The sequence below is a fragment of the Lissotriton vulgaris genome, chromosome 8 (assembly GCF_964263255.1).
Source record: "Lissotriton vulgaris chromosome 8, aLisVul1.2, whole genome shotgun sequence".
Taxonomy (NCBI): domain Eukaryota; kingdom Metazoa; phylum Chordata; class Amphibia; order Caudata; family Salamandridae; genus Lissotriton; species Lissotriton vulgaris.
The window spans coordinates 118,480,696-118,506,875 of record NC_141696.1 but is presented as its reverse complement, the minus strand read 5'-3'; the positions used below and the strand labels follow the sequence as shown (position 1 = coordinate 118,506,875).

At 42.5% G+C, this 26,180-nt stretch overlaps 1 protein-coding gene across 2 annotated transcripts in view; it reads right to left on the bottom strand.

Moving 5' to 3' along the window:
• The window catches only part of LOC147693572 (beta-arrestin-1), a 903,972-nt gene extending 880,101 nt beyond the window's left edge, over nt 1-23,871 (bottom strand). For both annotated transcript variants that reach the window (XM_086933800.1, XM_086933802.1), the window contains exon 1: nt 23,366-23,871. In XM_086933800.1, the coding sequence (XP_086789926.1) occupies nt 23,366-23,385 (20 nt within the window). In that variant the 5' untranslated portion in view covers nt 23,386-23,871. The remainder of the gene's footprint in view (nt 1-23,365) is intronic.
• Nucleotides 23,872-26,180: the final 2,309 nt, after the last annotated feature.

Genomic DNA, 26,180 nt, shown 5'->3' with positions numbered 1-26,180 from the left:
GTGTGGAGCTCAGTTCATCTCACTAGTTTCGTATTTCTCATGAAGGGTTGTTCCTAATGTTTCTATTTTAGCGAGGTCAAAAAGAGATCCCATTAGTGGCCTACTGATTTTGCTCGATTATTTTTTTTTTTAACACGATTTTTCACTATCTGCAAAGACTAAACAGAGTATTGCGGCTTTGTGCTTGTTAGTAAATAGAGAATGAACCAAAGAGAATAAATTCTAAAATAGTAAATGCTTGGATAACAATCAATCAAATGGAGAGACAAGCAGGCACGACGGATTACAACGGGGGCAAAGGCCTACGTTAACTACCCTTCACTATCTGCAAAGAGAGAGTACTTCTAAGAGAAAAGAGGGGGGGGGGGCAGCGTTTAAAGCACATCAGCGTGCATAAACACGAAAATGTTTTTACCTATCACGTACTTGACATTTGACAGCTTTTGATATTTGTTATTAAAAAAACATTGAAATTCAATGAAAAAACCATAGGTTTTAGCCCATATATAGTTAGGGATTAGCATTTTCAAAACCTTATTTTACTCGCATAAAACCATTGAAATTCGCATATATAGTGAGATGCGCTAACTATATATCGCGCAGCCGCAATCCACTGCTGATGATGTCACATATTACATCATTCATGACATGCTCAGTGACATCACTGATGACATCACTGATGACATCTCAAATGACATCACTGATGACATCACTGAAGACATCTCAAATGACATCACTGATGACATCTCATTTGACATCTCATTTGACATTACTGAGCACATCACTAATGACATCATTCATGTGATAATACGATGAACCTCTTCAGACTCTAATATAACCTTAGATACACTCAGTGTAAACAAAAACTCACAGACTGTCACTCATCCATGGAGTTACTCACACACCTAGTCAGTCATGCGAAGAATCAATCACACCTCCATTTCCTCTACTATACAGTTATACACACCTTACTTATTCAAACATATACTAACACATATTTACTCTCTTATACAATCCCTGATACAAGTTCACAATGATCCATACAGCCACTCACACATTCACTGGCTCTTATGCACAGTTATTTATATATGTCAACTCTCACATGTACTGTGTTTTACATATGTACTTACTTTGACATGTAGCACTGAGATATCCATTCACTCACCAATACACTCATGCACACAGTCAACCACCCATACAGCTGTTTCCACATGCACTTTTAACCTATACATCTAGTGAATCAACTGCTCACACATCTATGCACAAAGTCATACACCTCCCAGTCACCCACACACACTCAGTCTCCCATACAAATACTTGGGCAACCAATCAATAACCCATATAGTTACTCATATAGCTACTGATCAACACATGCAGCAGTTTACAGAACAACAGACATAATGATGCACAAATTAAGACAGTTTAGTCACTAACCCATTCACTCAGTGAGACACATTTAATCACTCACTCATACAGTCAGTCATGCACCTACTAAATCCTTCATCCAGACACTTATACATCCACTCATTCTTCAATATGTAAGACATATTTTAACTTTACAGAAACATACAGTCACTGGATGTTGTCATCAGTGATGTCATCAGTGATGTCATTTGAGATGTCATCAGTGATGTCATCAGTGATGTCACTGAGCATGTCATGAATGATGTAATATGTGACATCATCAGCAGTGGATTGCGGGTGCGCGATATATAGTTAGCGCATCTAACTATATATGCGAATTTCAATGGTTTTATGCGAGTAAAATAAGGTTTTGAAAATGCTAATCCCTAACTATATATGGGCTAAAACCTATGGTTTTTTCATTGAATATATATATATATTCTTTACCACACCAAACTTCCAATCAAAGAAGGCGCTGACTCAGTGAATCTCAATCCAAACGATTTATTACATGCTCAGTTACTGCTCAGACGCGTTTCGCCGGTTTGCTCCCGCCTTGCTCACTAACTAATATATATTTTTTTTTTTGGAGGGGGGGGGAGACCAAATAATCATTTCTGAGTATCAGCAAGGTACAAACAGTCCTAAACACTGGCTTACACCCCCTTTTTTAATAATCTTTGCACAGCAAAATATACATCAGGATCTACATATGTATGATGATAGGTATGGCATAGTATGGAGCCTATCATGTCCAGATGTTCAGTTTGAGGACATTGAGAAGTTGACAGTGGAAGTGCAACCTAACTGTATTTTTAAAAATATTTTTTAAAGCTATCTAGGAACAAAGGCTCCATGACAGTGTTTACCAGGGCCACAGTCACCAGTTCAGGTCAGTAATTCTTCCCCTGCATCATACTGGTATGCGTTTTTAAGCCAGAATGTGGAATAACATGCAGGACCAGGATTTATCTGACCTACTCATCCATGTTTTTCCTGATCCCCTCCATGTTTCCGCACACACACGTCCATCTGCTAATCAGGCCCTATGAATACGACAGTTTCAGCCTTATATATATTCTCAATGACAACATCTAGATGTTGACAGCAGTAACACAGCTTTACGTTTGCATCTAATGCCTGTAGAGAATTCTATAGATGGAGCGCGCAACGACAGCAGCCTTTCTTTCATACACGTTGTGTGGTGAGGACATATAGATGTTGACAGTGGTGCTGCAGCCTTGGAATAAATATTACTTGGAAGTGTAGCTGCAAAAGCTTTTTGGGGCCATATATTCAAAGCTAGGCAACTGAAGTGGTACTTTGGTGGTGGCTGACTTCAGGGCATTTAATACCGCCAGAAACAATATAATTTTGGTCACAATATATGAAGTTTCTTATGAATGGTTTGTTTCTGGTACTACAGACTGCAGTTCGCAATTCAGTCACATTGTGGTGCCAATGGAATAACAGAACCATATTTAAAGGTCTCTTTCATTGTAATATTTGATCATCAGGGCCCAGGGGACAAACGTAATTTGTCCCAGCCCCCCAAAATAAGGGCTGGCATGGCCCACCGGCAACCTCCAGCTCGAATTAATAACTGGTGACAGTGTAGATAGATTATGACATCTTTTCTCACCCACGCCCTCTAGAGTCTAACAGTGGTACTGCATCCTTATAACAAGATTTAATGATATTGAGGATTATAATAATGGTAAGTGAAACTGCAGAACTTTACCTCCAGAATTTCACCTCCACACGAGTAAGACCATTGGTTGTATCAGCAGAGATATCAGTGACGATGCATTAGTGCAGTAATCTCCGGTGTCGTTTGCGAGGTCATAAGCAGTACGCAGGGGGTGTGTAGGTTTCAGAGCAACCACAAAGGAATTTTTTTTCACAACTTTGTTGGCTTTATACGTCCTTTCGACTAAAGATTTAGGAGAATTGTATGTCACTTTAATATGGCAAATATATTTCAATTGGCCTTAGGCAGTTGCTCTGGTCCTTGCAAATGCAAATTACAAAATCTTTAAGAAAATACTTCCTGGTTTTTGGCTTCAAAATTCTGGTCACCCTATTCGTCCATCTTTCCTGACTCCATGCTCAAGCTTCCCTATTATTGGACGTGTGCTCTGCCCCTCTTGGTAGTTTAACCCCTGCATAGCTGCCCCTATATTGTTTTCTCTTTCTTCTGCTTCCTTTTAATTGCTTACCTCTCCGAACAAACTGATGAGAACTGACTACTGTTCAATAATCCATGGCCTAAGGTCGATCAATAAGACGTCAAGTTAAATGAAAGGCCTCGTGGGAGTCCGCGCACGCGGGAAGCCATTGGATTTAAGATGGCGCGTGCTCACAGCTGAGGACAATGGGCGCTTCCATGAACCGGAAGTCAGTGTTTACCCCGGCCTCCATTTGTGTGAAGATCCACTCGCGGGCTTCACGCGGTCTACTCCTGGCTGCTCTCAGCGAACGAAGCTGCGCGAAATGTCTCAGAAATTAAAACATCCAAGCATTTATTCTTCATATTCGTTCCTTTCTCCTTAATTATTCTTACAAACGTCACCAGGTTATTCAGTGTCTTGAGAACTCCACCAAACACGGGCCGAGGCTCCATCAATTGTCCCTCACAGAGTGTAAAAGATTATTGCACTGTCTGCTATGAAACTGTCATTAATCCACTTTGCTTAGCACTGCAGAAAACCCCAGCCATTTGCCACCTTTTTGTGATTGGAACAAACAGATGTCCATTAGCACCTCGCTCCGCCTTCTCTGCTGTGTTCAATCAAACGCCTGTCATGTTTCCTTGAATGATACGTCTGCCACTATATATCATATTCCGGAGGCCTGCTTGTTAACAAATTGGGATCCCCCAAAGGAAATGGGATGCCCTTTACAAATTGCTGCTTAGGGATTTCGCTATCTAGGCATACAGATAAGAAGAAAAAAAGCATAGCTTCCTATAACATATAAAACTGATGTAGCCCATTGGAGGAATCTCGCGCTCTCTTTGATAGGTCAGAACGCCCTCTATTCAAAGATATCTCTCCTAAAATTCCTATGTATGCTTCAGAATACCTCACACCGGAAACTCACCTCCATGTTCTTTCAAAAGGTAGTCAGTTCTTAATTTGTAAAAAAATAAATAAGTGCAAGGGTCCTTGTTAGGGGGCCACTGCAGGCTTGCACCATCCATACCCTGCCAGCACTGCCAATTACAGTACTAACACAATTACTAACTACTAACCATCACACTCCCTGAAGCTATGGGAATAACTTGGGCGACATGTATTAGTCCTTTTTAATGTATATTGAATTATTAAACAACTGTTGTTGTACTTATCTCTGAATAAGACAAATAGCACCACCGTGTGGGTGACTGTCAAGAGTGCTGATGTTGAAAATTAAGTGCTGGTGCCGAGCACCGGAAACCACTGGCTCAAATTAGGTATTTTAGACAGTGTAACTAGAGTCCTGCTGTAGGATAGGGGAACGCCCCAAACAAAAGGTATCATAGTTACAGCCAAATCATACACAAGCTGCACAAGTACTCAACGCTGCTAGGAGACGTTAAAGAAGGATCTCCTCTGGAGTTTAGACTGCTGGAGGCACCATTACACAAGCCTGCTGTATCTCTAACTGAACAAACAAACACTCACTTACAACACACAGCTGATGTTCACAGCCCTGAAAGCCTGATCAGGAAAGAGACATTGGGGAGCTGGATGAAGGAGATTGTTTGTATCCGCAGAAAGTCCTGATGAGAGTAGGATTTAGATTGGACCAATAAAAATGTTGCATTGTTCTTAGTACATAAAGGTACAATTAGCAAAATGTGTCAGGTTCAGAGCTAGATGGTTAATGGAATCCTGGCCTAGAGTGATTGCTGTCAGCAAAATCTTTCTACCTGTTTTTTGCTGCCTGGACTTTTTAGGTCTCACATATTAACAGCTTTAGTTGTCTGACCGCAAGAAACTTATTTGATATAATATAGACTTATAAATAATTTGTATCAATCCCTTGGTCATGACTGGGTGGTTGTCTTACATATCTCTGTTTCCTCTACTCTGATTTATTGGCTTTCCCTCTTGTTCTTCGATTTGTCCCAAAAAAGGAGCATTTCAGTCCCACTGTGTTTTGATTGGATAAATTATATCCTCTAGCTTATGATGTCACAACCTTGTATGGCAGTGTATAAGGAATTATGGGCCATATTATCAAGAAATGGCGATACATTATCGATGCTTTTATCGGCAGGAAACTGCCGCTAAAGCGGCGATAATGGGCTTGATAATATGCCCTTGTGAATTCCCATAGAAGCCTAGGTTCTGGTGTTAACCTGGGTTTCTATTCTAATTCACAAGGGCATATCATCAAACCCATTATCGCCGCTTTATCGGACGTTTCCTGCCGATAAAAGCAGCAATAATGTATCACCCTTTCTTGAAAATATGGCCCTATATTTTCTTCCTCTGTCTCCTTGCACTGCCTGTCAATCTTTCAGCCCCCTCTCTATTTAACATTTCCCCAGTACCATCTTGACCATCTGCGATCCGTCCACAGCACAAAGCTAATACAGAGGCGGGACAGACAATTTTAAATTGTTTAAAACAATTATAAATGGCTGCCCATGCACATACAATCACTGGGTTTTCTTTATTTTTATGAAAACCAATACAAGATGGCCACCATGCAGGCGCATGCATGCATCGTGGTTGTCTTGTAATCGTTTTTTTAAATAATTGCAAAGTAGCTGCTGAGCGTGCATGTACATGTGTAGCAGCCATATTGCCAGTCAGATATGGTCAGGCCCGGACTGGCCATAGCGGGCACCGGGCAATCCCCCGGTGCGCCGCACGGGTGGGGGCCGGTTTTGAGCCCCTGGGGGCGGGTTTTGTTACAGGGCCGTTTTTGCAAATTCGGCCCTGCAACAAAATCGGCCGAAAACCGGCCCTAGCAAAGCGCTCGGCGGCACCTCCAACACCCCCCTCCCCCATAGTTATTGTTCTAAAACTATTATCACTCCCTCCCTTGCTCCCTCAGTCAATTGCCTTGCTCTTCCGTTTGTTCAGTCATATCCTCAGTTGGATTTCTGAACCATGTAGTTCTTTAAAAAACTTCCAAAACACACACTGCATCACATGACGAAGGGAAGATTAGAAATCTAAGAGGTGCTTATTAGATGGAAATACTAAATAGATTAGATGAGAAATCTAAATATAATTCCAGATTTGTACATTGTTAGAGTTTAACATGAGAGTGAAATGCTGACATAGTAAGTGGGTGTTTAAACCAGGGATGAGATATGGAATTAAACAACAGAGTGAACTAGGTGAAGAGTGACCAAGAATGGGAGATGTCAACTGAATGAGCCAATGAGGAAATATTGAGCAAGCAAGTTCACAAGTTTCTAAATTCTTCTACGGTTTCCTTTGGATTTGCGCGCTTGGGAACACCCGCTCCAAGGTTGTGTGAAGTTTTTTCCTCAAGAACTACGCATAAATCTCACAAAAACTATGAAAAGCTGGCGAAGCACCTGTATGCCATTATCAGCAGTGCTTCTGCATGATAATCTGAACTTTTGCAACCATGTTTTATGCAAGCGGTTTTTGTGCTGAGTCACTCATGAGAAAGCATGATTAGTAAATAACGATGCCACATGGTCTTGCAGTACTCGTAGGATAAAGCAACATAAGAATGCTTTGGAGTCACCAGCGCCATCCAACACTTATAATAGAACACTACACAAGTGAGTAGACATGGCAAAGTAGGAAACTCCTTGAGCTGGTAGATAGACCAGTAATCGAGAACTTCGCAAGACTACTCTGGCTTAATAAAAACTTTGCTGGGCTCTAATCCAGAGACAGGCAATTTCTACCCCTACATTTGCAAGTCATCCCACAACTACTTTTAGAAGGTGGTGTTTTGCCCGCTCGTATCCTCGATCAAGTCATGCCTTGGTTTTTTGAGTCATGCGCTCTACCTGGGTTCAGCACATATCTGTAAATTCATTTAGTGAGCTGGTCAACATTTCACAATCTCTCATCACAGTGGACACTTGGACTCTTCTCCTTCAAGGCTCTGACCCTCAGCGGGGATCTCAGATGGCCTAGTTTCTGTTGTAACGTTCTCTGCTACGAATGGCCAAACTGGGTCCCTTGTGTGTTCCAACACTGGGACTCGACTGCTATTTGTACACATGCGATCCCGCAATCAAAGCGGCGTGGTGCTACTGTTTAGTGGCTTGCACGACTTTACCAAAAACACAAATAAATAAATATACAAAATATAGTACTACTATTGGGGGCTAGTAGTGAAGTTCTGGTCAAAACCAAGGCCCCCCTTCACCAATATGGCTTGGCTTGAACAGCAGATGGTTTGCTATCATTGGTGTTGATTGCATTCGGTTTTTCATGCAGTGATGATTAGTGGGATTGATTTGGTATATTGACCAGACAGCCACCAGTGCAAGATTTTGTGCTCTTTTTACCATCTCTGTGGCTAGAGTTCCTACCATCCCCCTCCCGGCCAATATCTTACCAACATGGTTGGTATTTTTATATCAACGCTGGTGAAGAAACAAACAAAAGTTAGTATTCCTGTCCGATTGAAATATAGATGAAGAACAGAAAATACACAAAGAAATCACTTCAGAGTATGCCAAAGCAGTCTAACCTATTCCTATATGATCAATGAAGCAGAATTGCCAAGTTTATCAACAAAAATCAGGGCAAATCCAATTGAAGTACCAACTCAAATTCCTTTTAGAGTCTGAAAAAAATCAACAAATGGAACAGTACTTTTCTCTAAGAAAGATTTTAGCTGTACTTGTTCAACTGGTATTGTGCAAAGAAGAAATAATTAATTATTACCATACAACACTTTTTACTACTTTAATATGTTTGCTCCTGCGCCTGCATCAATGATCGGGCTCACTGCTGTAGTTTGTACTATAGTGTACCTTTAACAAAGTGCACTGGGCCCTCACTGGTACGGTGCGCCCTATGACAATTAAAGTGCTCCCTTCATGTAGCCGTTAACTCGTGCCTCCCCTGGGGCAGAATATTAGTGAAAGGTGGGGCAGCTGTTTGAAGCCATTGCCTTTCGCTGTGCTGACAGCAACTTGCTGGAGTTTAAAGAAGTACAGATTACCCCCACCCCTCAGAGAGGTGCAGAACGTCACTGCACCCACCTGCAGGCGTATCTCTGAGGGAGTCTTTGGGACCCCTTTCCTCCCTTTCCAGGGCTGCTCTCAAGAGGGGTGTGAGGGTTGCCTTGCTTGTTACTATCTCAAGGTACAGCACAGTCAGTGCACCCCCTGACAGCTACTTTGCCTCTGCACCTGTCTGTAAAATGGCACAGCCTCATGGGAAAAGTCTTTCCTGATTTACATGAGGCCACGCCCCTATGCAAATGAAGGAACACCTTCTTGAGATCGCACCAGCGCACATATAGCGCCAATTTAACCTGCATTACAGATTGGGCTGCATAAGAAGCACCTTCTGATATCCCAAAGCGCCCCCTGGGTGCAGAAAGAGGTTATCCATAGAGCACTTAGGGGCAGATGTATCAAGCCTTTTACGACTCGCAAAGGCCGAAATTCGCAGAATTTCGGCCTTTGCGAATCGCAAACGGCCTTTTTGCATGTTTTTGAATGTATCAAAAAATCGCAATTTAAGGAATAGCAAAAAATTGCGATTCCTTATTTTGCCATAGCATTTAAGGAATCACAATTTTTGCGATTCCTTAAATGCTATGTATGTAGCAATTTCAATTTGCGAATTTTGGTTAAGAAATCGCAAATTACCACCAACTTGTTGTTGATGGTAATTTGCGAATTCTATTAAAAAAGCACAATTTGTCATTTTTTAAGGTGGCATGTGACGCACACACATGCCCATAGGGCATGTATGGGCGCCATATGCACACACATGTACATTTCAGGGGTGCAGCAGGGTGTCTTTGAGACACCCCTGCACCCTTGAAATAATTCTCAATTTGCGATTAGCAAATTGCGAATTCGCAATTTGAGAATTACTTCACAATCATTCCTATGGGCCTCCTGGCCCATAGGAATGAATGGGAAATTATTCCTTAATTGCGAATTCGCAAATTGCGAATTCGCAAATAGGGAAGATTAAGAAATCGCTAAAAAATAGCGATTTTTTTCATACATGCCATTTTGCGATTTCTAAATAGCGATTCCTTAAAAATCGATATTTAGAAATCGCAAATGGCTATCTTGATACATCTGCCCTAGTGTACTACAGCCACTGGTGCTATCACACTTCTCACCAATAAAAACAGGCCTTCAAGCACTTTTATACCACCCAAGTCAGACCCCTTCCTCCTTTCAAAGGCTGGAGGTCTTTACTTTGCTCTCATCCACCAAAATACTTCACTGGCCAGAGATTCTTAAATGACTTCTTTTTTGTCTCACTCCAGGGATCAAAATGATGTACATACTACTTGGTGGTGTTTGGTTGTGTCACATTTGTATTTTCCTTTCACAAGCGTGATACGATTGTGCAGGCTGATTCCTGGGTGGGTCTGTGCCCTAAAGATCATTGCTTTCATTGTGCTCAATTTTAGTACATAGAGTGATTTTTCAGTTGTTTGTTAACTTTTTGTCAGATGCTGCTTTCATAGTTTAATTTCGTTTTTCTGTCACTTTCAACTGTTCTTTTAATCCTAATACTCTGTATGTCTGTTCCAGCATTGTCCTCATCGCTCCATGGACTTGCTTTCTTACAAAAGGTTTTCACTGGTACAAAAAAAACAGGGCAAAACCATTTTACACCATTTTGCTACTGAAGTACTACAGAAAGGATCATCCACATTGTGCCCTGATCTTTATTACGGTGAAGGTTCTGTAACAGATCAAAAATTAGGAAATGGATTGTGGAACAATTGATAAACATGTATATTAGACTTTTTTATGTAAATCATTCTGAAGGTGTTATGGAGATGATAACAGACATGCGTTTATAAAAGAGCCTTAACTCTAGCCAATTTTTAATTCTTAAAAAGTAAAGAAAGTATATTTTTTCCAGTACTTATTATTTTAATCATAGCAAAAAAATATGTATATAATTAGCTTGTGTCAGGTTTGTTTAGTGCAAATACCACCTACTCTATTTTCTATTACACAAGGAGCAAAAATGCTGCAAATAGATGTGTCTTTTTTTTTCAACTGTGCAAAGTTTTAAGTAATGCCACAAAGATCATGTAATCATAAGTAAATACAACTCTAGCACCATAATACAGACGTTTTTTGCAAGTAAAGGAACATTCGGACACGTCCATTTGCAACTTTTTTTGTGCTTGTTTAATAAGAAATTGTGCAAATAGTACGTATGTTAGTGCAAAAAACAGACCAAAGATATGTTGTGCTTTGTTTAATGGGTTGATTTAATACAAAAATTAATAAACTATATTTTGTTCACTTTTCAAAGGTGAAAAGATGAGCCGAAGTTTGAGGCAATATCACTGGATTCCATTTTATTACATAAGCAGCAGAATTAAAATAATTTTACTATTCTTCTTATAAAAGTCCATTCATAAAGTGGGATCTCGTAAAATCTGTCATGAAAGTGCCACTTCCTTACCTGGCTGGAAGTCAATTTGACGTCTTGATTCATAGCTTTCTTTGATCCGTTCTTCCTCCTCAGTCACTCTTGTCTCATAGTCCAGAGGGCTCGGGTACTCCAATAAATACTCCTTTGAGGTTGGTGCTTCCTCGCAAATTAATAGCACAACAGCCAGTGCTGTAAATGCTGCACCAGGGACCGCGGAACCATTTCATGAAAAGGTCTCTTTACAACTATTGACGATTACCTTACCTTACGGATTCTGTATCAATAATGGAAACAACTTCTGGGCCTGCTCTATCAGAACACAATGACATTGATCCCTAAAAAGCTCAGACTGATCAATTCTGATCAGCTCTGCTTTCTCCTCAGATACTACATATCCAATTTTCTTCCAACTCGCTTCATGTTTTTTTAGTTCTATTAAAAATTGGGTATAAGGCGCAAGCAAACTACTTCAGGAGCCGTCTTCTCAAATTATGACATCACCTGCCATACCTTCTTGACTCTTTTCTTGTGGGGTTGGCACCAGGGTCATCAAATGGTGCAAGAGTATACCTAGTGCCTAGAACTTCCACTGCCACTGTTCAAGTCTCTTACAGTTATAAAACCTACAGTAGACATATTGCTTCCCACTGGCACAAGAAAACTCTGAGCAGGTCCTGGTTCCTCCACTAATATAAAGCTTGTGGGTCAGGACGCATTACTTGCTTATTCGATGAACCAGAGTATGTCACATGGTACCCCTGGTCCCGGTCTAACTGTGCCGACAAATCTTGTTATTGAGTGTCATGATCTTCTTGGCCCTTCACACACCTAATATGCTCTTCCTAGTGCTGACCAGTTAAATTAAATTATTAGTTTATTAGTTAATGAATGAATGAATGAAATATGTCATGTAATGCGCAGACTTAACCACAAGGGCATCAAGGCGCAAACAGCAAACAAACAATATACAGACAAGGGAAAACAAGAAGGCTGATGACACAGGCTTTACAAGACATTAGTAGGTCTGAGAGAAGAGTCAAGTCTTCAGAAGTTTACAGAAGATCGCCACAGATGGTTGGCTGGAGAGTTCCTGGGGGAGTGAGTTCCATAGCCTAGGAGCCAGGGTGGAAAAAGCTCTTCCTCCCCATTTCGTCCTCTTGAATCTGGGGACAGTGAGTAGATTTCTAGAGGCTGAACGGAGAGTTCTGTTAGGGGTATATAGACTAATTAGGGACCTGATCCCTTCCGAGCCTTGGCCATGGATGGCCCTGTGAGCCAGACATAGGATTTTAATAGAAACCATAAACATGAAACATACAATCAATCGGATTATCATAACCATTTCTATAAATGTAGAAAAACATGATACAAGCACAGACTTAAAACAGATTGACCATATCAGCAAATGGGAAACACAGCGCTTAGGCCTCACCAAATCCAGGGCATTGTATGGTGAGCTAGCACAGCACTTAGATTTGAATGAGTCTCATATGGATACCCCGCTCCCCAGAGTAACAGCAGACTTAGAAACCTAGGACATAGCCACACAGTTATCATACTATAAAGTGAACAGTGCATAGCAAAGTGCTAGGTGCAACCAGTTGTCCTCCTGGCCCTGATCTTCTTGTATCTGTCCGGGGGCCAATAACAGTGTTCGACCAAACTAATTTACTGAATTACAAAGGTATAAACATGAAAGAACACAGGCTAGGGCACATCTGGCCAATCATAGCAGCAGTTAATGTACAAGGACTTAAGCCTTTTCATGTTAAACTATCAATGGGATAACTCTGCCCTATCATAACATGGCCGCACAATGATTAAGCTATAAAGGGGCAAGGGACTAGATATAAAACACGACCAGCATAAGGGGTATAAGGGTGCCCCCGTGGATCTATGGGCCCCACAGACAGCATAGGGGGCAAAATTCCTCTCACTCGCCATCCTCAGGTGCCCCTTAGCAGCACATCATTCGGGAGTCCACCATACCCAAATGCGCCAGGTTGTTGGAGCCCTTCCTGGATTCAGGCATACTAGGGCCTTGTTTGGAAAGGACCTTTACCCTGGTCAAGTCTTTGAAAATTTCAAGAAACTGCACCAGGCAAATGTTCAACTTAATGTGTCGGGGGTTTAAGGACACCATGGCTGCTAACCTACAGGTTCTTATCCCTAGGGCTAAAACTTCCTTACGGTGCTTCCCAACTATCTTCTCATCCTACAACCACGGGCACCTCTAAAAGCTCGGCACTTTGATTGCCCGACCATGCAACTTAAGAAATAAAAGAATTCTAAAGTTTAAAAAAATATCTGCAAATGCAAATCTAGGCCTTGGTAAAATGATGTACGCATAATTTGCAAATTTTGCATAGTTTGGGGAATTTCATGTCATGCTTCTTACGCAAAGTTTCTGGAATTACACCATTACACCGCTTTGCATAATTACGGGCTAGTGGTAGTAAAAATTTACCAGGACTGCAATTTGCCATAAAAATGTAAAACAAACATGCAGGAACAATAGAAGACGAGTGGCTGTTGTTTGCGGTTCTTTCGTTTTTGCATATTTTTTTTCACGCAAAGGGTGCCCTCCCATCAAAAGTTTACATAAGACTCATGATGCATTAAAATATGCCGAAATGATGGATTTGCATTTCATGATATACGTAATTTTGCATAATTATGTGAAAGCAAATTGCACAAATCTTGCTCACACACCTTGTTGAATGTATTTAATTCTAGTTGCTGTGAAACAAACATGCTAAATGCCAGCCATTCCTCTGCAATGGACGCTCGTCGGACAATTCTGTGATTACTTGGTCATGGATCCTCAGCAGTGCTTCATTTGTAAAAATATAAGTGCAAGGGCTCTTATCATAAAGACCAATGCAGCTTCTTCAACACATTGCCCCAGCCAGCGCTGTCAATGATAGTAACTATACAACTAACTACAGAACTGCTAACTATCATACTCTTACAAGTGCGATTTCTGCCTATTTCAGGACCCCAAAACTATAAGAGTGGCTTGGGCAACACGTAATAGTCATTTTTAATGTCTACTGAATTAATAATTAACTGTTGTAGTATGCTCTAAATTAGCCAGACAGCGCCACCCTGTGATAGACATTCAAGCTCCTGTGTTGACAATTAAATGCCGGTGCTGAGCACTGGAAACCACCGGCTAAAATGAAGCGCGGATCCTTAGTCTATCACTGTCATAACTTCAGAAGCCCCATCCAAATAAAAGAGGGTAAGGCTCGATTAGGATGTCTGTCAGAGTTGCCTCCGACCAACACCATAGCGGTCTCGGTATCGACCGACCTCCGGTTGACGGTACCGACACTGCAATTACAATGCGACCGAACATAGGGCCCGATTAGGATGGCGAACGGACCAGCATCCGTCTGCCACCCCCGAGGTGGAGGGACCGTCCGCAGGGGCTGCGGCGTTCCCTCCCTCGGAATTAGGATGTGACCGCCACCCTAGCGGTCACATCCCCTATATTTAACATTGCGGTGGATGCTACTTCAAGCAGCACCCGCCGCAAGGTTAAATGTGCATATTTTTATTTGCATGCACGAAGCAGCAGGCACCACGCGGTGCCAGCCGCTTCGTGCATGCAAAGGCAGGGGGGTACCATAGGTACCCCCCATGTGCACCCCCCACCCCTCAACACCCCTGGGGGCCCGCAACGGGCCCCCATACTCAAAACACCACATGCTTTTCTACGGCAGAAAACCAGCCGTGGAAAAGCATGTCTCAGCCGTCATCCTAATATGGCTGGCGGTGTCTGATAGACACCGCCTGATATTTTATTGGATAAGGGAGCACTCCGTTCACCCTATTGTTCTATACTTGTCTTTGGTGCTATGGTTACTGGGTTTGTCAGTCCCTTGTGGTTATAGCTTGTTTATGTTGGGTGTGTTGGCCTAGTTCTTTACGAGGGTACCCTCTGGCTTCGTATTTACTGGCATGTTGCTGAATTGTGCTTTTGGAAACTTGGTTGTCTGAACATATTCTCTTGATTCTTATGAATTGGGATTTAGGTAGGTTTCTGATTAAACTCCTAGGGTGAAAGCTGGTGTATCCCAAAGCATTGTTTTTATCTGTAGGTTTTGTGTACAATTGGGTTGAAAAGCCTGATGCTTCCTTGATAATTCTGACATCCAAGAAATCTATCGTCTGTGAGTCCATCTTGTGTGTGAACTTGATTCTTGGATTAATTGAATTCATCATCTGAATTAGTGTTTCCAAGTGTTCCTTAGTGCTATCCCAAATCAGAAAAATATCGTCAATAAAACGACAGTACATTTTCACATGTTTCCAATCCGCTTTGCACATGATGTTCTCAGATTCGAAGTGGGCCATAAAAATATTAGCATAAGCGGGCGCTCCCGCAAATCCCATAGACGTGCCAGTCAACTGGGCATAGTGATGGTCTTTCCACAAGAAATAACTGTTGTTTAAACAGAAATTTAATAATTGTAACAAAAATACCTTGTGTGTTGCTAATTCTCCCATCTTCAAAAGGGCCCTGATGAAGGCACTTTGGTAGTGCCGAAATGCATTGGGCTCTCTCATAAAATGTACATTATATGGCATTGTAAATCATAACATGAACAAGAAATGTTAAGATTATTTTGGTTGTTATTTTTGACTGTTAATGAAAATTGAAAGATTGTCAATATCAATATGAGGTGAAGTGCATATATGACATAAAAGATACAAAAGAAGTTAAAAAATAAAAAAAGAAGAAACTGAAATCACAACAGGTTTATGTTTTGTTGAACAAGTATAATAAGTTTAGGTGCATAGCACCAAGTGAATAGTGCATGGTTCGTTGGGCCAACACACCCAACATAAACAAGTGATAGACACCGCCGCCATATTAGAGCTTTTCCGCCGCGGTCTGAAGGCGACCGCGGCGGAAAAGCGGCGGACGGAAACATAACCCGCCCAGCCATCCTAATCTGGCGGGGGTCTTTTCTGTGTCCGCAGCGGTGAATCCGCATCCTCCGGGCCGGCGGTGGCTTCCTCCGGCCCAGAGGATGCGGATTCACTGCGATCCTAATCGGGCTCATAGTGTGGTCGCATACTCCCATTTCTCTATGGAAGTTTGTGCTGCGGCTGTAACTTAGCCGAAGCACCCATAGAGAAATGGAAGATTGTGTTAATCCCTGCACCGCGAGGCAGGCACCTTAAGGTGGTGCAGGGATTATGTGCTGTTCCAGCCACTACATTACTTTTAACTCAGCGCAAAATACGCACTCATCCTATTACTTTGCTTAATTCAACAATGGATCTCAAATACTGGGCTTCTTGGGATTTGCCTGTTTTAGCTTCAATGCTAATTATTCCAGTTTTTACCCCTCCTCCCCCCACCCCATTAGACGATTTTTTGCTAAACTGCTCTGCTGTTCTCGAAGTAACCCATGGCACTCCACAGGTTCAATGTAATTTCTTCCAAAGAAATTACATTGATTCTTTTGAGAGTAACTCCAATAATAAAAACAATATTTTTTTTGTGTTGTTACTTAAAACCATTATAGTTATCAATAACATGTACAATGTTAAAAATTACAAGCCAAAAGAGATTCTAAGCTTTTTTACATTTAGCAAAGTGCTATAACAAACAGTTATGTGAATTGTCTTACAAAAAACAGGTCAAAATGTCTTTAAAATGTATAGCAATTGTCAAAACTCCGAGACCTGACAACTGCTCCGGTACCTAGTAATAACAAAGTGCAGTGTGCAATAAAAAGAGAAACAACTTTTATCAGCAGGAACTAGGCACAAGTCCTAATGTGTGCACCTAAGGCAGGCGCATAGTTTGACCTTGTGTGTAACTCAATCCTCTCTCCCAAAGAACTGACTTAGACCTACTCTATTGGCAGTGTTATCTGTAAGATCGCGTACGTGTATATAGATCTTCGCACAACATGGAGTATGAGAAAGAACGTACCTGGTACCATTATGTTATGTTATAATGTTTATAAAGCGCAACAGCTGCCCCAGCAAAGAGGCGTCCTGGCGCTGACTGCTGTGAGAGACAAACGGGGGTGAGGCAGGGCGGTCTACACCGTTGCACATTGATCATAATTGGGGCCACTGGAACGATGCGATTGTGCAGCGCTGCGATTTTTGCAAAATCGTAGATTTGCCACATTTACCACATAATCCATCATCTGCTGCATAATCTGCAGATTTCGACAAAAAAAAATTTTTCTAGCTCAAATGATTTAAAAGTTAGTAAAAATACAGCGACATGTGTTGCCACGCAGTGGAAGACCCTTTGCAAAGGTTGACTGGTCATCTTTCTGTAGCTTATTGCTTTATTTGGGTGTTGAACTGGTATTAATGAGGGACAACTAATACCTAGACATGTTAAGATGTTTAGAAATGACTAAATAATGAAGTAATACTATGACAAAGGGCCATATGTATCAAGCCGTTTTTGAATCGCAAAGGCCGAAATTCGCAGAATTTCGGCCTTTGCGACTCGCAAACGGCCGTTTTACACGTTTTGGAATGTATGAAACATTCCCAAAATAAGGAATTGCAAACTTGTGCGATTCCTTATTTTTCCATAGCATTTAGGGAATCGCAAATTTGCGATTGCTTAAATGCTATGTATGTAGCAATTTCAGCTTGCGAATTTTGTTTAAGAATTTGCAAATTACCACCAACTTTCAGTTGATGGTAACTTGCAAATTCTTCCAGAAATGCACAAATTGGCATTTTTAAAGGAGGCATATGATGCACACACATGCCCATAGGGCATGTATGTGCGCCTTAAGCACATACATGTTCTTTTCAGGGGTGCAGCAGGTTGTCTTTGAGACACCCCTGCACCCTTGCAATAATTCTCAAATTGCGAATTCGCAATTTGAGAATTATTTTGCATTCATTCCTATGGGCCTCCTGGCCCATAGGAATGCATTGGAAATTATTCCTTAATTGCGAATTCGCAAAATGCAAATTTGCAAATAAGGAAGCTTAAGGAATTGGAAATAAAAAGCGATTTTGTTCATACGTACCATTTTGCATTTCCTAAATAGCGATTCCTTAAAATTTGCTACTTAGGAAATGCAAAATAGTTTGATGATACATATGGCCCATAATGTGCTGCATAATGTCGCATAATTTACCTTTTCTTGTATAATTTACTCTGCCCTGCTGCATAATTTGACCCTCCCCGGCCACAGTGGCCTTGGTCATAGTTCCTTGGTGCTAAGTGGTGGGAAACCTTGGATTCCTATGATCCAGGGGGGCACCCACTGTCGATTTAGCTAATATTTGAATGATACCTTTTAAATGTTGAGGTAGGAGGCAATCGGCGACACCTCAAATACTTTGGCAACTATTATCCTTATTGGAATCAGCTTCACAGTGAGTGTCAACTTCCTTGAAAGTGCCAATCTGCCATCTTCAGAATTGCAACCATCTCTTGTGTATGAAATTCTACAGATATTTACTGCTCCACATATCCAACAGTCTGCCCTCCTAAGGAAGTCATTCTTCAGGTGGTCTCTTGTCCTAGAATGTTGCTGCTCTTTCCCACCATTTCTCAAAGCTCTGCTTTTTCTGAGCTGATTTCGAAATACTCTAGATAGGCTTTCCAGGGTATCTAGCCAATCAAAATATTCCAGATTTATTGGTGTTTTGAATGAAGGCCGACCACGCCGAGGGCGTAGCATAGCTGTGTTGCCAAATGATGCTCAGCTTCCAGGGGTTCATTTTGTCTCTTCCTAGTATTTTAGCAGTGGAGGTAGGCATTGCAATGAATCACAATTACAGCATGTTCTGGTCTTAGCAGCTACTATTAGCCAGCTTGTAAAATCAGCACTTTGTTGCTTACTGAGACCTTAAAGATGCAAAATGAACTATGTTCTCACTAAATGGAACAACGTGTAATCTGGAAAAGCAATTTTAATGGCAACATGCAAGCATTCTGTCCAGAGCATGATCGTGTGATAGAATATGATACACTATGTTCCAGGGCTTTAAGTGGGCGGGGTCCCTCCGGGTCTCAGACATGGATGTCATTTAGGGGTGGCCAGAGGTCGCTGCTGCGACCCCTGGCATTTCCCTTGCGACCCCTGGCACTGCCTTTGTGACCCATAGCGTCAGCAGTGACAAAACCAGTGGCAGGAACGGAAGCGGCTCGTCCTTCTGGACATCGGTGGGGGCTTCACTCACCTTGTTTTCTGTCAATTCTTTATTATCCTAATAGTGAATAATATTACATTATTCAAAATTAGTTTAATAAAAAATGGAGTACCAATAGCTGGAATATGACTTTCCCTGGCCGCTGAAGCTTGTCAAAAATACACTTTTTAAATGTGTGTTGTGTGCGTGCTTGCAGTTTCGAGTGTTTGTGTAAGAGAGTGTGTGCATGTGTGTGCATGTGTAGGCAGAGTGTGTTTGTATGTGTATGTGTATGTGTGAATGTGTGTGTTTGCATAAAAATATGCATTTGTGAGTGAAAGTGAAGGTCAGGGGGCATGTGATGTCACTTTCGCTACCCCTGGCATTTTGGTAAATTGACTTCCATGGTTTCAGACCCAGTAGTAATTATAAAATGATGCTGAAAAGGGTCCCTATCGGGCCCTTTATGTATGTCCTTGACTTGAAAAGCAAAAACACTGACCAATTTCTGAACAATTATTGTAAAAAAGGTTAACACAATCTATGTCAGCTATTTAGTTCCTGTTTATATTTCACGTTTTGCTTAATCTGGTTGCATTGCCTGAAATTGTTGATATTTACAGGATGTCGTGTTTCTGTATTTTTTATTTGTGCTGCATATTACTCTTGTACAGTGCATACTTTGAATAGAGCCTCCTCCAGGGTTTTACAAAGGCTTCTCAAGTTGAGACTGAAGGCAGTTAAAGTTTCTCCCTCTGCCTATCAGTGGGCCACTAAGTTGTTCAGGATACATGAGGAAGGGGAGATGAAAGGGTCACGTACGAGAAACCACATGCAGGCAATTATTCTCATGTCAAATAATGTTGTATATACAGGTACAACCCAGAGTGGCAAGTATTACACCGCCTGTGCATGATTTTGAGTGTGTTTGCATGTCACACAAAAACACAAAAAGTATGTCAATGGGAAGTGCTAAAAATACAAACCCACCCTGACGAAAGCCCAGGACTTCTTCAGGTCATTAGAATAGGGCGGAAACATGTTGATGACTTTAGGGTCATAAGTTGCATCCTAAAACCCCTATCACACTGTATATTTTAATGTTTCCCAGCCATACCATTAATAAAGGGATACCTCAGGAGTGGATGAGTATGTTTTATCTTTAGAGTTTCGCCCCCTTATTTAACAATCTTCATAAGAGCTCCCTGAAATATGGTTAAGCCCACCCTGGCCTTTAGGAGCCAAGGTGACCCTGATGATGAAGCATGCCACTATTACAGTGGGTGAGGGTTATATAAAAAAAAGTTTTTTTCCCTTCCCCGCTATTTTAGGAGTGGGTCATAGATAAATGTAAAAAAAAATGTAAATTGATACTTGTATAGCGCACTACTCACCCGCAAGGGTCTCAAGGCGCTTGTACGAATACCGCTGTGGAACCCATCCTGGCTTTCCCTGTGAGGCGTCCACTCCTGGGCACCCCCAAGGTGGAGGCCAGGCATCCTTAGCGTTGTTGTTCCCTTTTTGTACGTACTTTAGACCCTGAGGGAGAATCTTTTGTTAACAGAATGTATGACCACCCAATCCTTGATCTCGCTACAAAGCGCACAGGGCAACGGTGGCGAGTTCCAGTGCAATTGTGGTTCGGTGCAGGATTCACTGTGTGAAGAGTGTACAGAGTTGTCAAAATATTGACGAGGCAATAGCAGAAGAAAATGCGGTGTTTACAGGTGAGTGGGTGTGTGTGTGTCTTGGGTGGTGAAGTGAAGGATATGCAAGGACATGCATTCAGGAGAGAGTAAAAAGAGGGTGCAGAAGAGGGAAGAGACGCGGTGCAAGATATGCGAATGGAGGAGATGTGGAGAGAAAGAAGGGCGTATATGTATAACATAGAATGAACCTCACAGGAGTGAATGAAACACTGAAGACCACTGTCCCCTTCACAGGCCTTACTTAGTAATGTTAAATTCAAGTCTCAGAATTTAAGAATGAAAACATTTACAATAGTACTTATTAACAATCGTTGTGGTTACCCATTTATTTTAAACTGCTAATAACCATTGACAAAGCCAATAGTCCTGGCTGGTTCTAAGTGTATCTCAGTTATTGTGTTATATATCTTGATGCAATAGCTCAAAGCTCAGAGAGGCACGAAAATACCAGTCGGTGGCACAGTACAGAAATCACAGAAATGTAGTTTACGTGTTTAAACCTCACCCTTAATTCCATAGGCCATGCCCCTTTTAGAGACCCACCATCCACTGTTTTCATCTTACTATTTGCCATGGGGTATGTTGCTTGGCAACCTAATGGATTCTGGGTGCTGTAGTCTTAGTTTACTTTCTTTGAAATATTTGTAAGTGAAAGGCCCAAGACTGATTAGATATTATAGTTGTCTGAGCAAGTTTTGGCACTTTTGAATTGTCCATCCTGCCTAACCCTTGACCTTCGACCTAAGCTCTCTGCTCAAATGGCCTGATGGGTCGTGACTTCTATCTCGAGGTAAGCACAGCAGGAACACATGGATGGATGGCGGAGCCGAGGCCTGGCGCTCTGTATCGGTTACCAATCAATGCCCTCCCAGTAACCAGGGCAGCTGCTGCTTCCGCTATAGTCCGTGTAAACACGGCGCGAGGCCAGCTCGAGGGCTCCAGTGGACACGACGAGGCCACGCCACAAAGCGTGCGTCCCCGGAGGATCATGGGAGGTGTCAACTTGGACCGCACGCGGAAGCTACGTCCCGCACGCGCCTTCACGCCCACCTTCCTGTGTCTGTGGGTTGATGCTGAAGTGTTACCACCCTGAGTGCACACGACGAAGCTAGAGGCTAGCGTGTAGCGCCAAGTGAAGCGAAGGGAGCTAAATAAATTCATACAGAATACTAAACTAACTGACTTGGTTCCTAGAACATAGAAACTAAAGAGATCTCCAGCTACCACCCCACCCATAGGTGCATTTACAAGATTACAGAACTCTCAAGAGACTGTATTTTTCAACATGCTGTATATTTGTTATTTCAACTTGGCAGCCAGCTACCACCCCACCCACAGTACATTACAAGACTACAGAGCTCTCAAGAGATTGTATTTTTCAACGTGTTGTATATTTGCTATTTCAACTTGGAAGATGTATGTTTTTGGTATCTCAAAGATAGGCTTTTCTGTTGAAACTTAGAGGAGTATGTTTATTTTACTCTGACGTATATGGAAGTATGTGTACTGTTTCGGTCGATTCTTTTACATAAATATTTTACATTAAACAAAAACGTCTACATATTTACAAGCCACTTGCGCCGCCAGTGCATCCTTTTAACATGGGAAAAAGTGACCTACGGGTGGCGGCTTGTAAATAGCCCCTTAGGGACAGAAGCCTGTAACTCTGTGCGCCACAGGCCCCCTTTCAAAATGTTACATCCTGTGGGAACTAAAGTGCTAAACATGCTTTTTGACATCCTGCCACGTGAAAAATATGGACCGAGATATGGTCAAGTGCGGAAGTGCTGATTTCAGAAAGAAACTACACATATCCATTTTTCGACCTAACCAACATGTGTGATCCTGGGCCATTTATGTCAGAAACTCGTGTTCTGGTCACTTATCTGTCAAAACATGAAGCTAGCAGGGGCAAGCAGAAAGCGAGTATTGCTGGCTGAAAAACATAAGTAGAACAGCCTCCTGACGATGAAAGCGCCTAGAGGCGATTTGCAGCACGGTCTTGTGCTGTGCCCGGTATTCTGAGGCAAGTGTGGCGCAGGGGGTCAGAGACAGCGCAGAAGCGCTCTCCTGAGTACACGTGTTTCCAAGCAAGCATTGCCAAAAGGAACCTGCCTTTTCTGCACAGAGCTTGCAAAAAGCATTACCAGGGGGCACGGGGTCAGGGAACGGCACGCGATGCATTTCTACTACTCACTGCCTACGCCATTAGAGCGATCCATACATAATATTTCTCAGCAGCGAAACGCGCTCAAGTATTAATGCATTCAGTCGTAGTGGCGGAGCCATTGTAGAGTATGTTTCGCAATTGCACAACGAAGCCTCACAGCCAGTGGAAGCAGCGGCTCTGAAAGTGGATAGCCATTTTGAAGAAATACACCCAGCCGGCTTGGCGATACATGTCCTAAAAGCAGCTAGCCAACAGCGCTTGCAAATGCAACATCGACCACGCAGAGGAAACCTCCCCGGCCGCCCTGCCCCCGGGGCTGCCTGAAACGAGTGCCTGGAAGCCCAGCGAGGTCCTACCTGGTGCCTTTGTCGCCCATGGCCACTCCTGTCCGCCTGACACTTGTTAGGACCCGGCCGGGGGCGGGGGTCGGTGTGAGCGGCTCCCGGAGGGCGCAGCAGCCGAGGGATGCTCCCCGCTCCTCGATAATGAATTGATGCCTGCTGTCAGTCACCCAAAGTCCCCTCGCCGTCAGCTGCCGCCCTCTCTTCCTCTTCTTCAGAACAGGAAAGCAGCGCCTCTGCCCGAAGTGCCCCGGTTGGGGGGGTTCTAGGCGCACCCGGGTATTTTATTTTCCTGATCTCTGTGTGTGTTCTGATTTACGTGCGAGCGGCGCTGGGATTAAAGGCGGGGGCGGCGGCAGGATGACAGGGGCAGAGTGTAGCGCCCAGCCACCGAGGGGGCGGGGTGGGGTTCCAAGGAGCTAGCTGTATGTCAGATCGCCCCACAGCCCCGGCGCGATCCTGACAGCCTGCCTCTGGTTCCTGTGGAGACCCACCCTGGCAGCACGGCTCACCGCAGCACCGCCGGCCCCCTCCTCTGCACAGCCTCACAGCTCTCGGCGGGCGTGCGGTCGCTCTTTCCTGTCCGTGCACGACTGTCGTGAGGCTGGGGCTCCCAGCAGTGTGTGTGGCCCATAGTGAGTCGTCTGCTGGGGGTGAGAACGTGCTTACCCAGTCTGCGCTCAATGTTCTTTTTCAGATATCTTATCTTTTAAATACGTTTTACACCTCACTTCGCCCTTTTCTAAGGGCTGCGAATAACAGGTGGTCCCCTCACACGCGGGCACTTTGAGTATTTATGAATAATAACTTGCTTTTAATGTACATTTACTGTACCTCAGAGGGATGTGAAAGTGACCCGGCCGTGCAGAGATTAGATGTTGTGATCTAAAGACCTCACCATGTGTGAACAGGAGCGTTAGCTCGCTGATCCATTGTGCTGGATAAAGAGATTATATGTAGCCTGACTTTAATAATCGTGTTATATAATAGTTGCCCAGAGCAGTCCTTTTTACGCTGTTCAAGCATCTAGTTTTGTTCTAGGTGGACCTTTTTATTTATTTTAATTATATACAGCATCACACACCCCTGTATGGCCACTAAAATCCTCTATCGTAAACAGAAAACTGTCCAAAAACCAAGAAAGTTCAAGGGAACTTCATGACACTGTAGAGTAGCAAGATCAAAGGCAGAGTTCCTTGGTTATGGAACACCGAGATCACTTGAAACATCCTGGTTACATATGGCAGAGGGTATTTTATTCCCTATAATACATGGTCAGAGGGTGGCCACCTCTCGCCAAATTATTATGAACTCTGTCTCTAGTCTTGTACTTTCCACCTATAAATCACTGCTTTCAGGTGTGTTAGTCTAATTGGTTCAAAAGAGTGTTCCTAATTACTTAGAGCAGTGAGCTTCAAACTGTTGAACGCCGTGCCGACCAGTGGAAAAAAATATAGTCAGGGCCCCTCTCAGAATATTTCATAATTATCCTAATAAATTGGCAATGTTTAAATATGTCTAGACTTATTTAAACACTGCAGTTAACATGGCCGTTGATTCACCAAAATGTCAGGGGTAGCGGAAGTGACATCATATACCCTTTGACCTTAATGATGTCACAGGAACTGACATCATATGACCTTTGATCCTGCATCGCTTCAAGAAGTAATGTCACATAACCTTAATCCTGATGAAATCACAATAATTAACATTGCTGAAGTTACATAATTGCATCGTTATTATTATATATTCTGCTAGTGGAGAACAAAGGGTGGGGGTTTCTCTTCCCTGAGAAAATGTTGAAAAAAATGGGATTTGCAAGTGCATTTTAATGCACAATTTTCACGTACAGTTGAAAAAAAAAGCCATAGGCTCTAAAAAGCACTCACTAAATATTCAATCCTTTCATGGTGTGCCAAGCTACTGAAATCTGACAGTCCCCATGAGTACACCCAATTATGTTTTTAAAATGTCCTATGGGTGCCCCTTTATGTTAAAAAATGACCTCCACTGCCAGGAAGAGGATTTTTCCACGGTGGCCCCTTTTTGTCCAAACATTACATACAATATGCCAGTGCCAGAATGTTCCTAATACTGCTTCTCTTGGACTATGGAGGTCTCTTATGTCAAAGGTTATGTCTAATATGTGAAAGACCACATTTTGTCATGGATGGCCCCATAACCTTACCACAGTTGTCTTCCCAAATGCCAAGAATTTCCTCCAATGTGCCATCACAAGCAATGTGCCACAGATGGCAACTATGCAAAGAATTTCCTCTAGGAGGCCAGCTCTGGCATTTTGTAATGGGCGCTCCATGCCAAAATGTACCTACAGAGTTCCAGCAATTACATTTTGCCGAGGGAATCCCATATGCAAGTATTGCTTGTAGTATTTCAGTGCCAACATGTTGTCAAAGGTGCTTCTATAAGCCATGAAGCATGCCAGATCCAACAGCAACTCTTCAAGCATAACAATGCATGCTCACTTACATTCACACTCGTTCTATCATTAGCGCTGACTTGCACTCATTCATTTTCACCAGCTTTCATGCACTCACTCTCACCTTCCATCACTTATTCTCACTCACTCACTCTTACTCTGACTCACTTATACTTACTTATTCATTTTAACACGCACACACATCCACGATCCCATACACAAACATACAGGTTCACACATATACTCACTCTCACCCCCACAACATACATTAAAACCATTTTATTTTTCTTATCTAAGAATGCCAGTGAAGGGCCATATCTTGCTGCTCCACTTTTTATTACACTTATAGTGAATAATAAAATATTATTCACTATTAATGTAATAGAAATG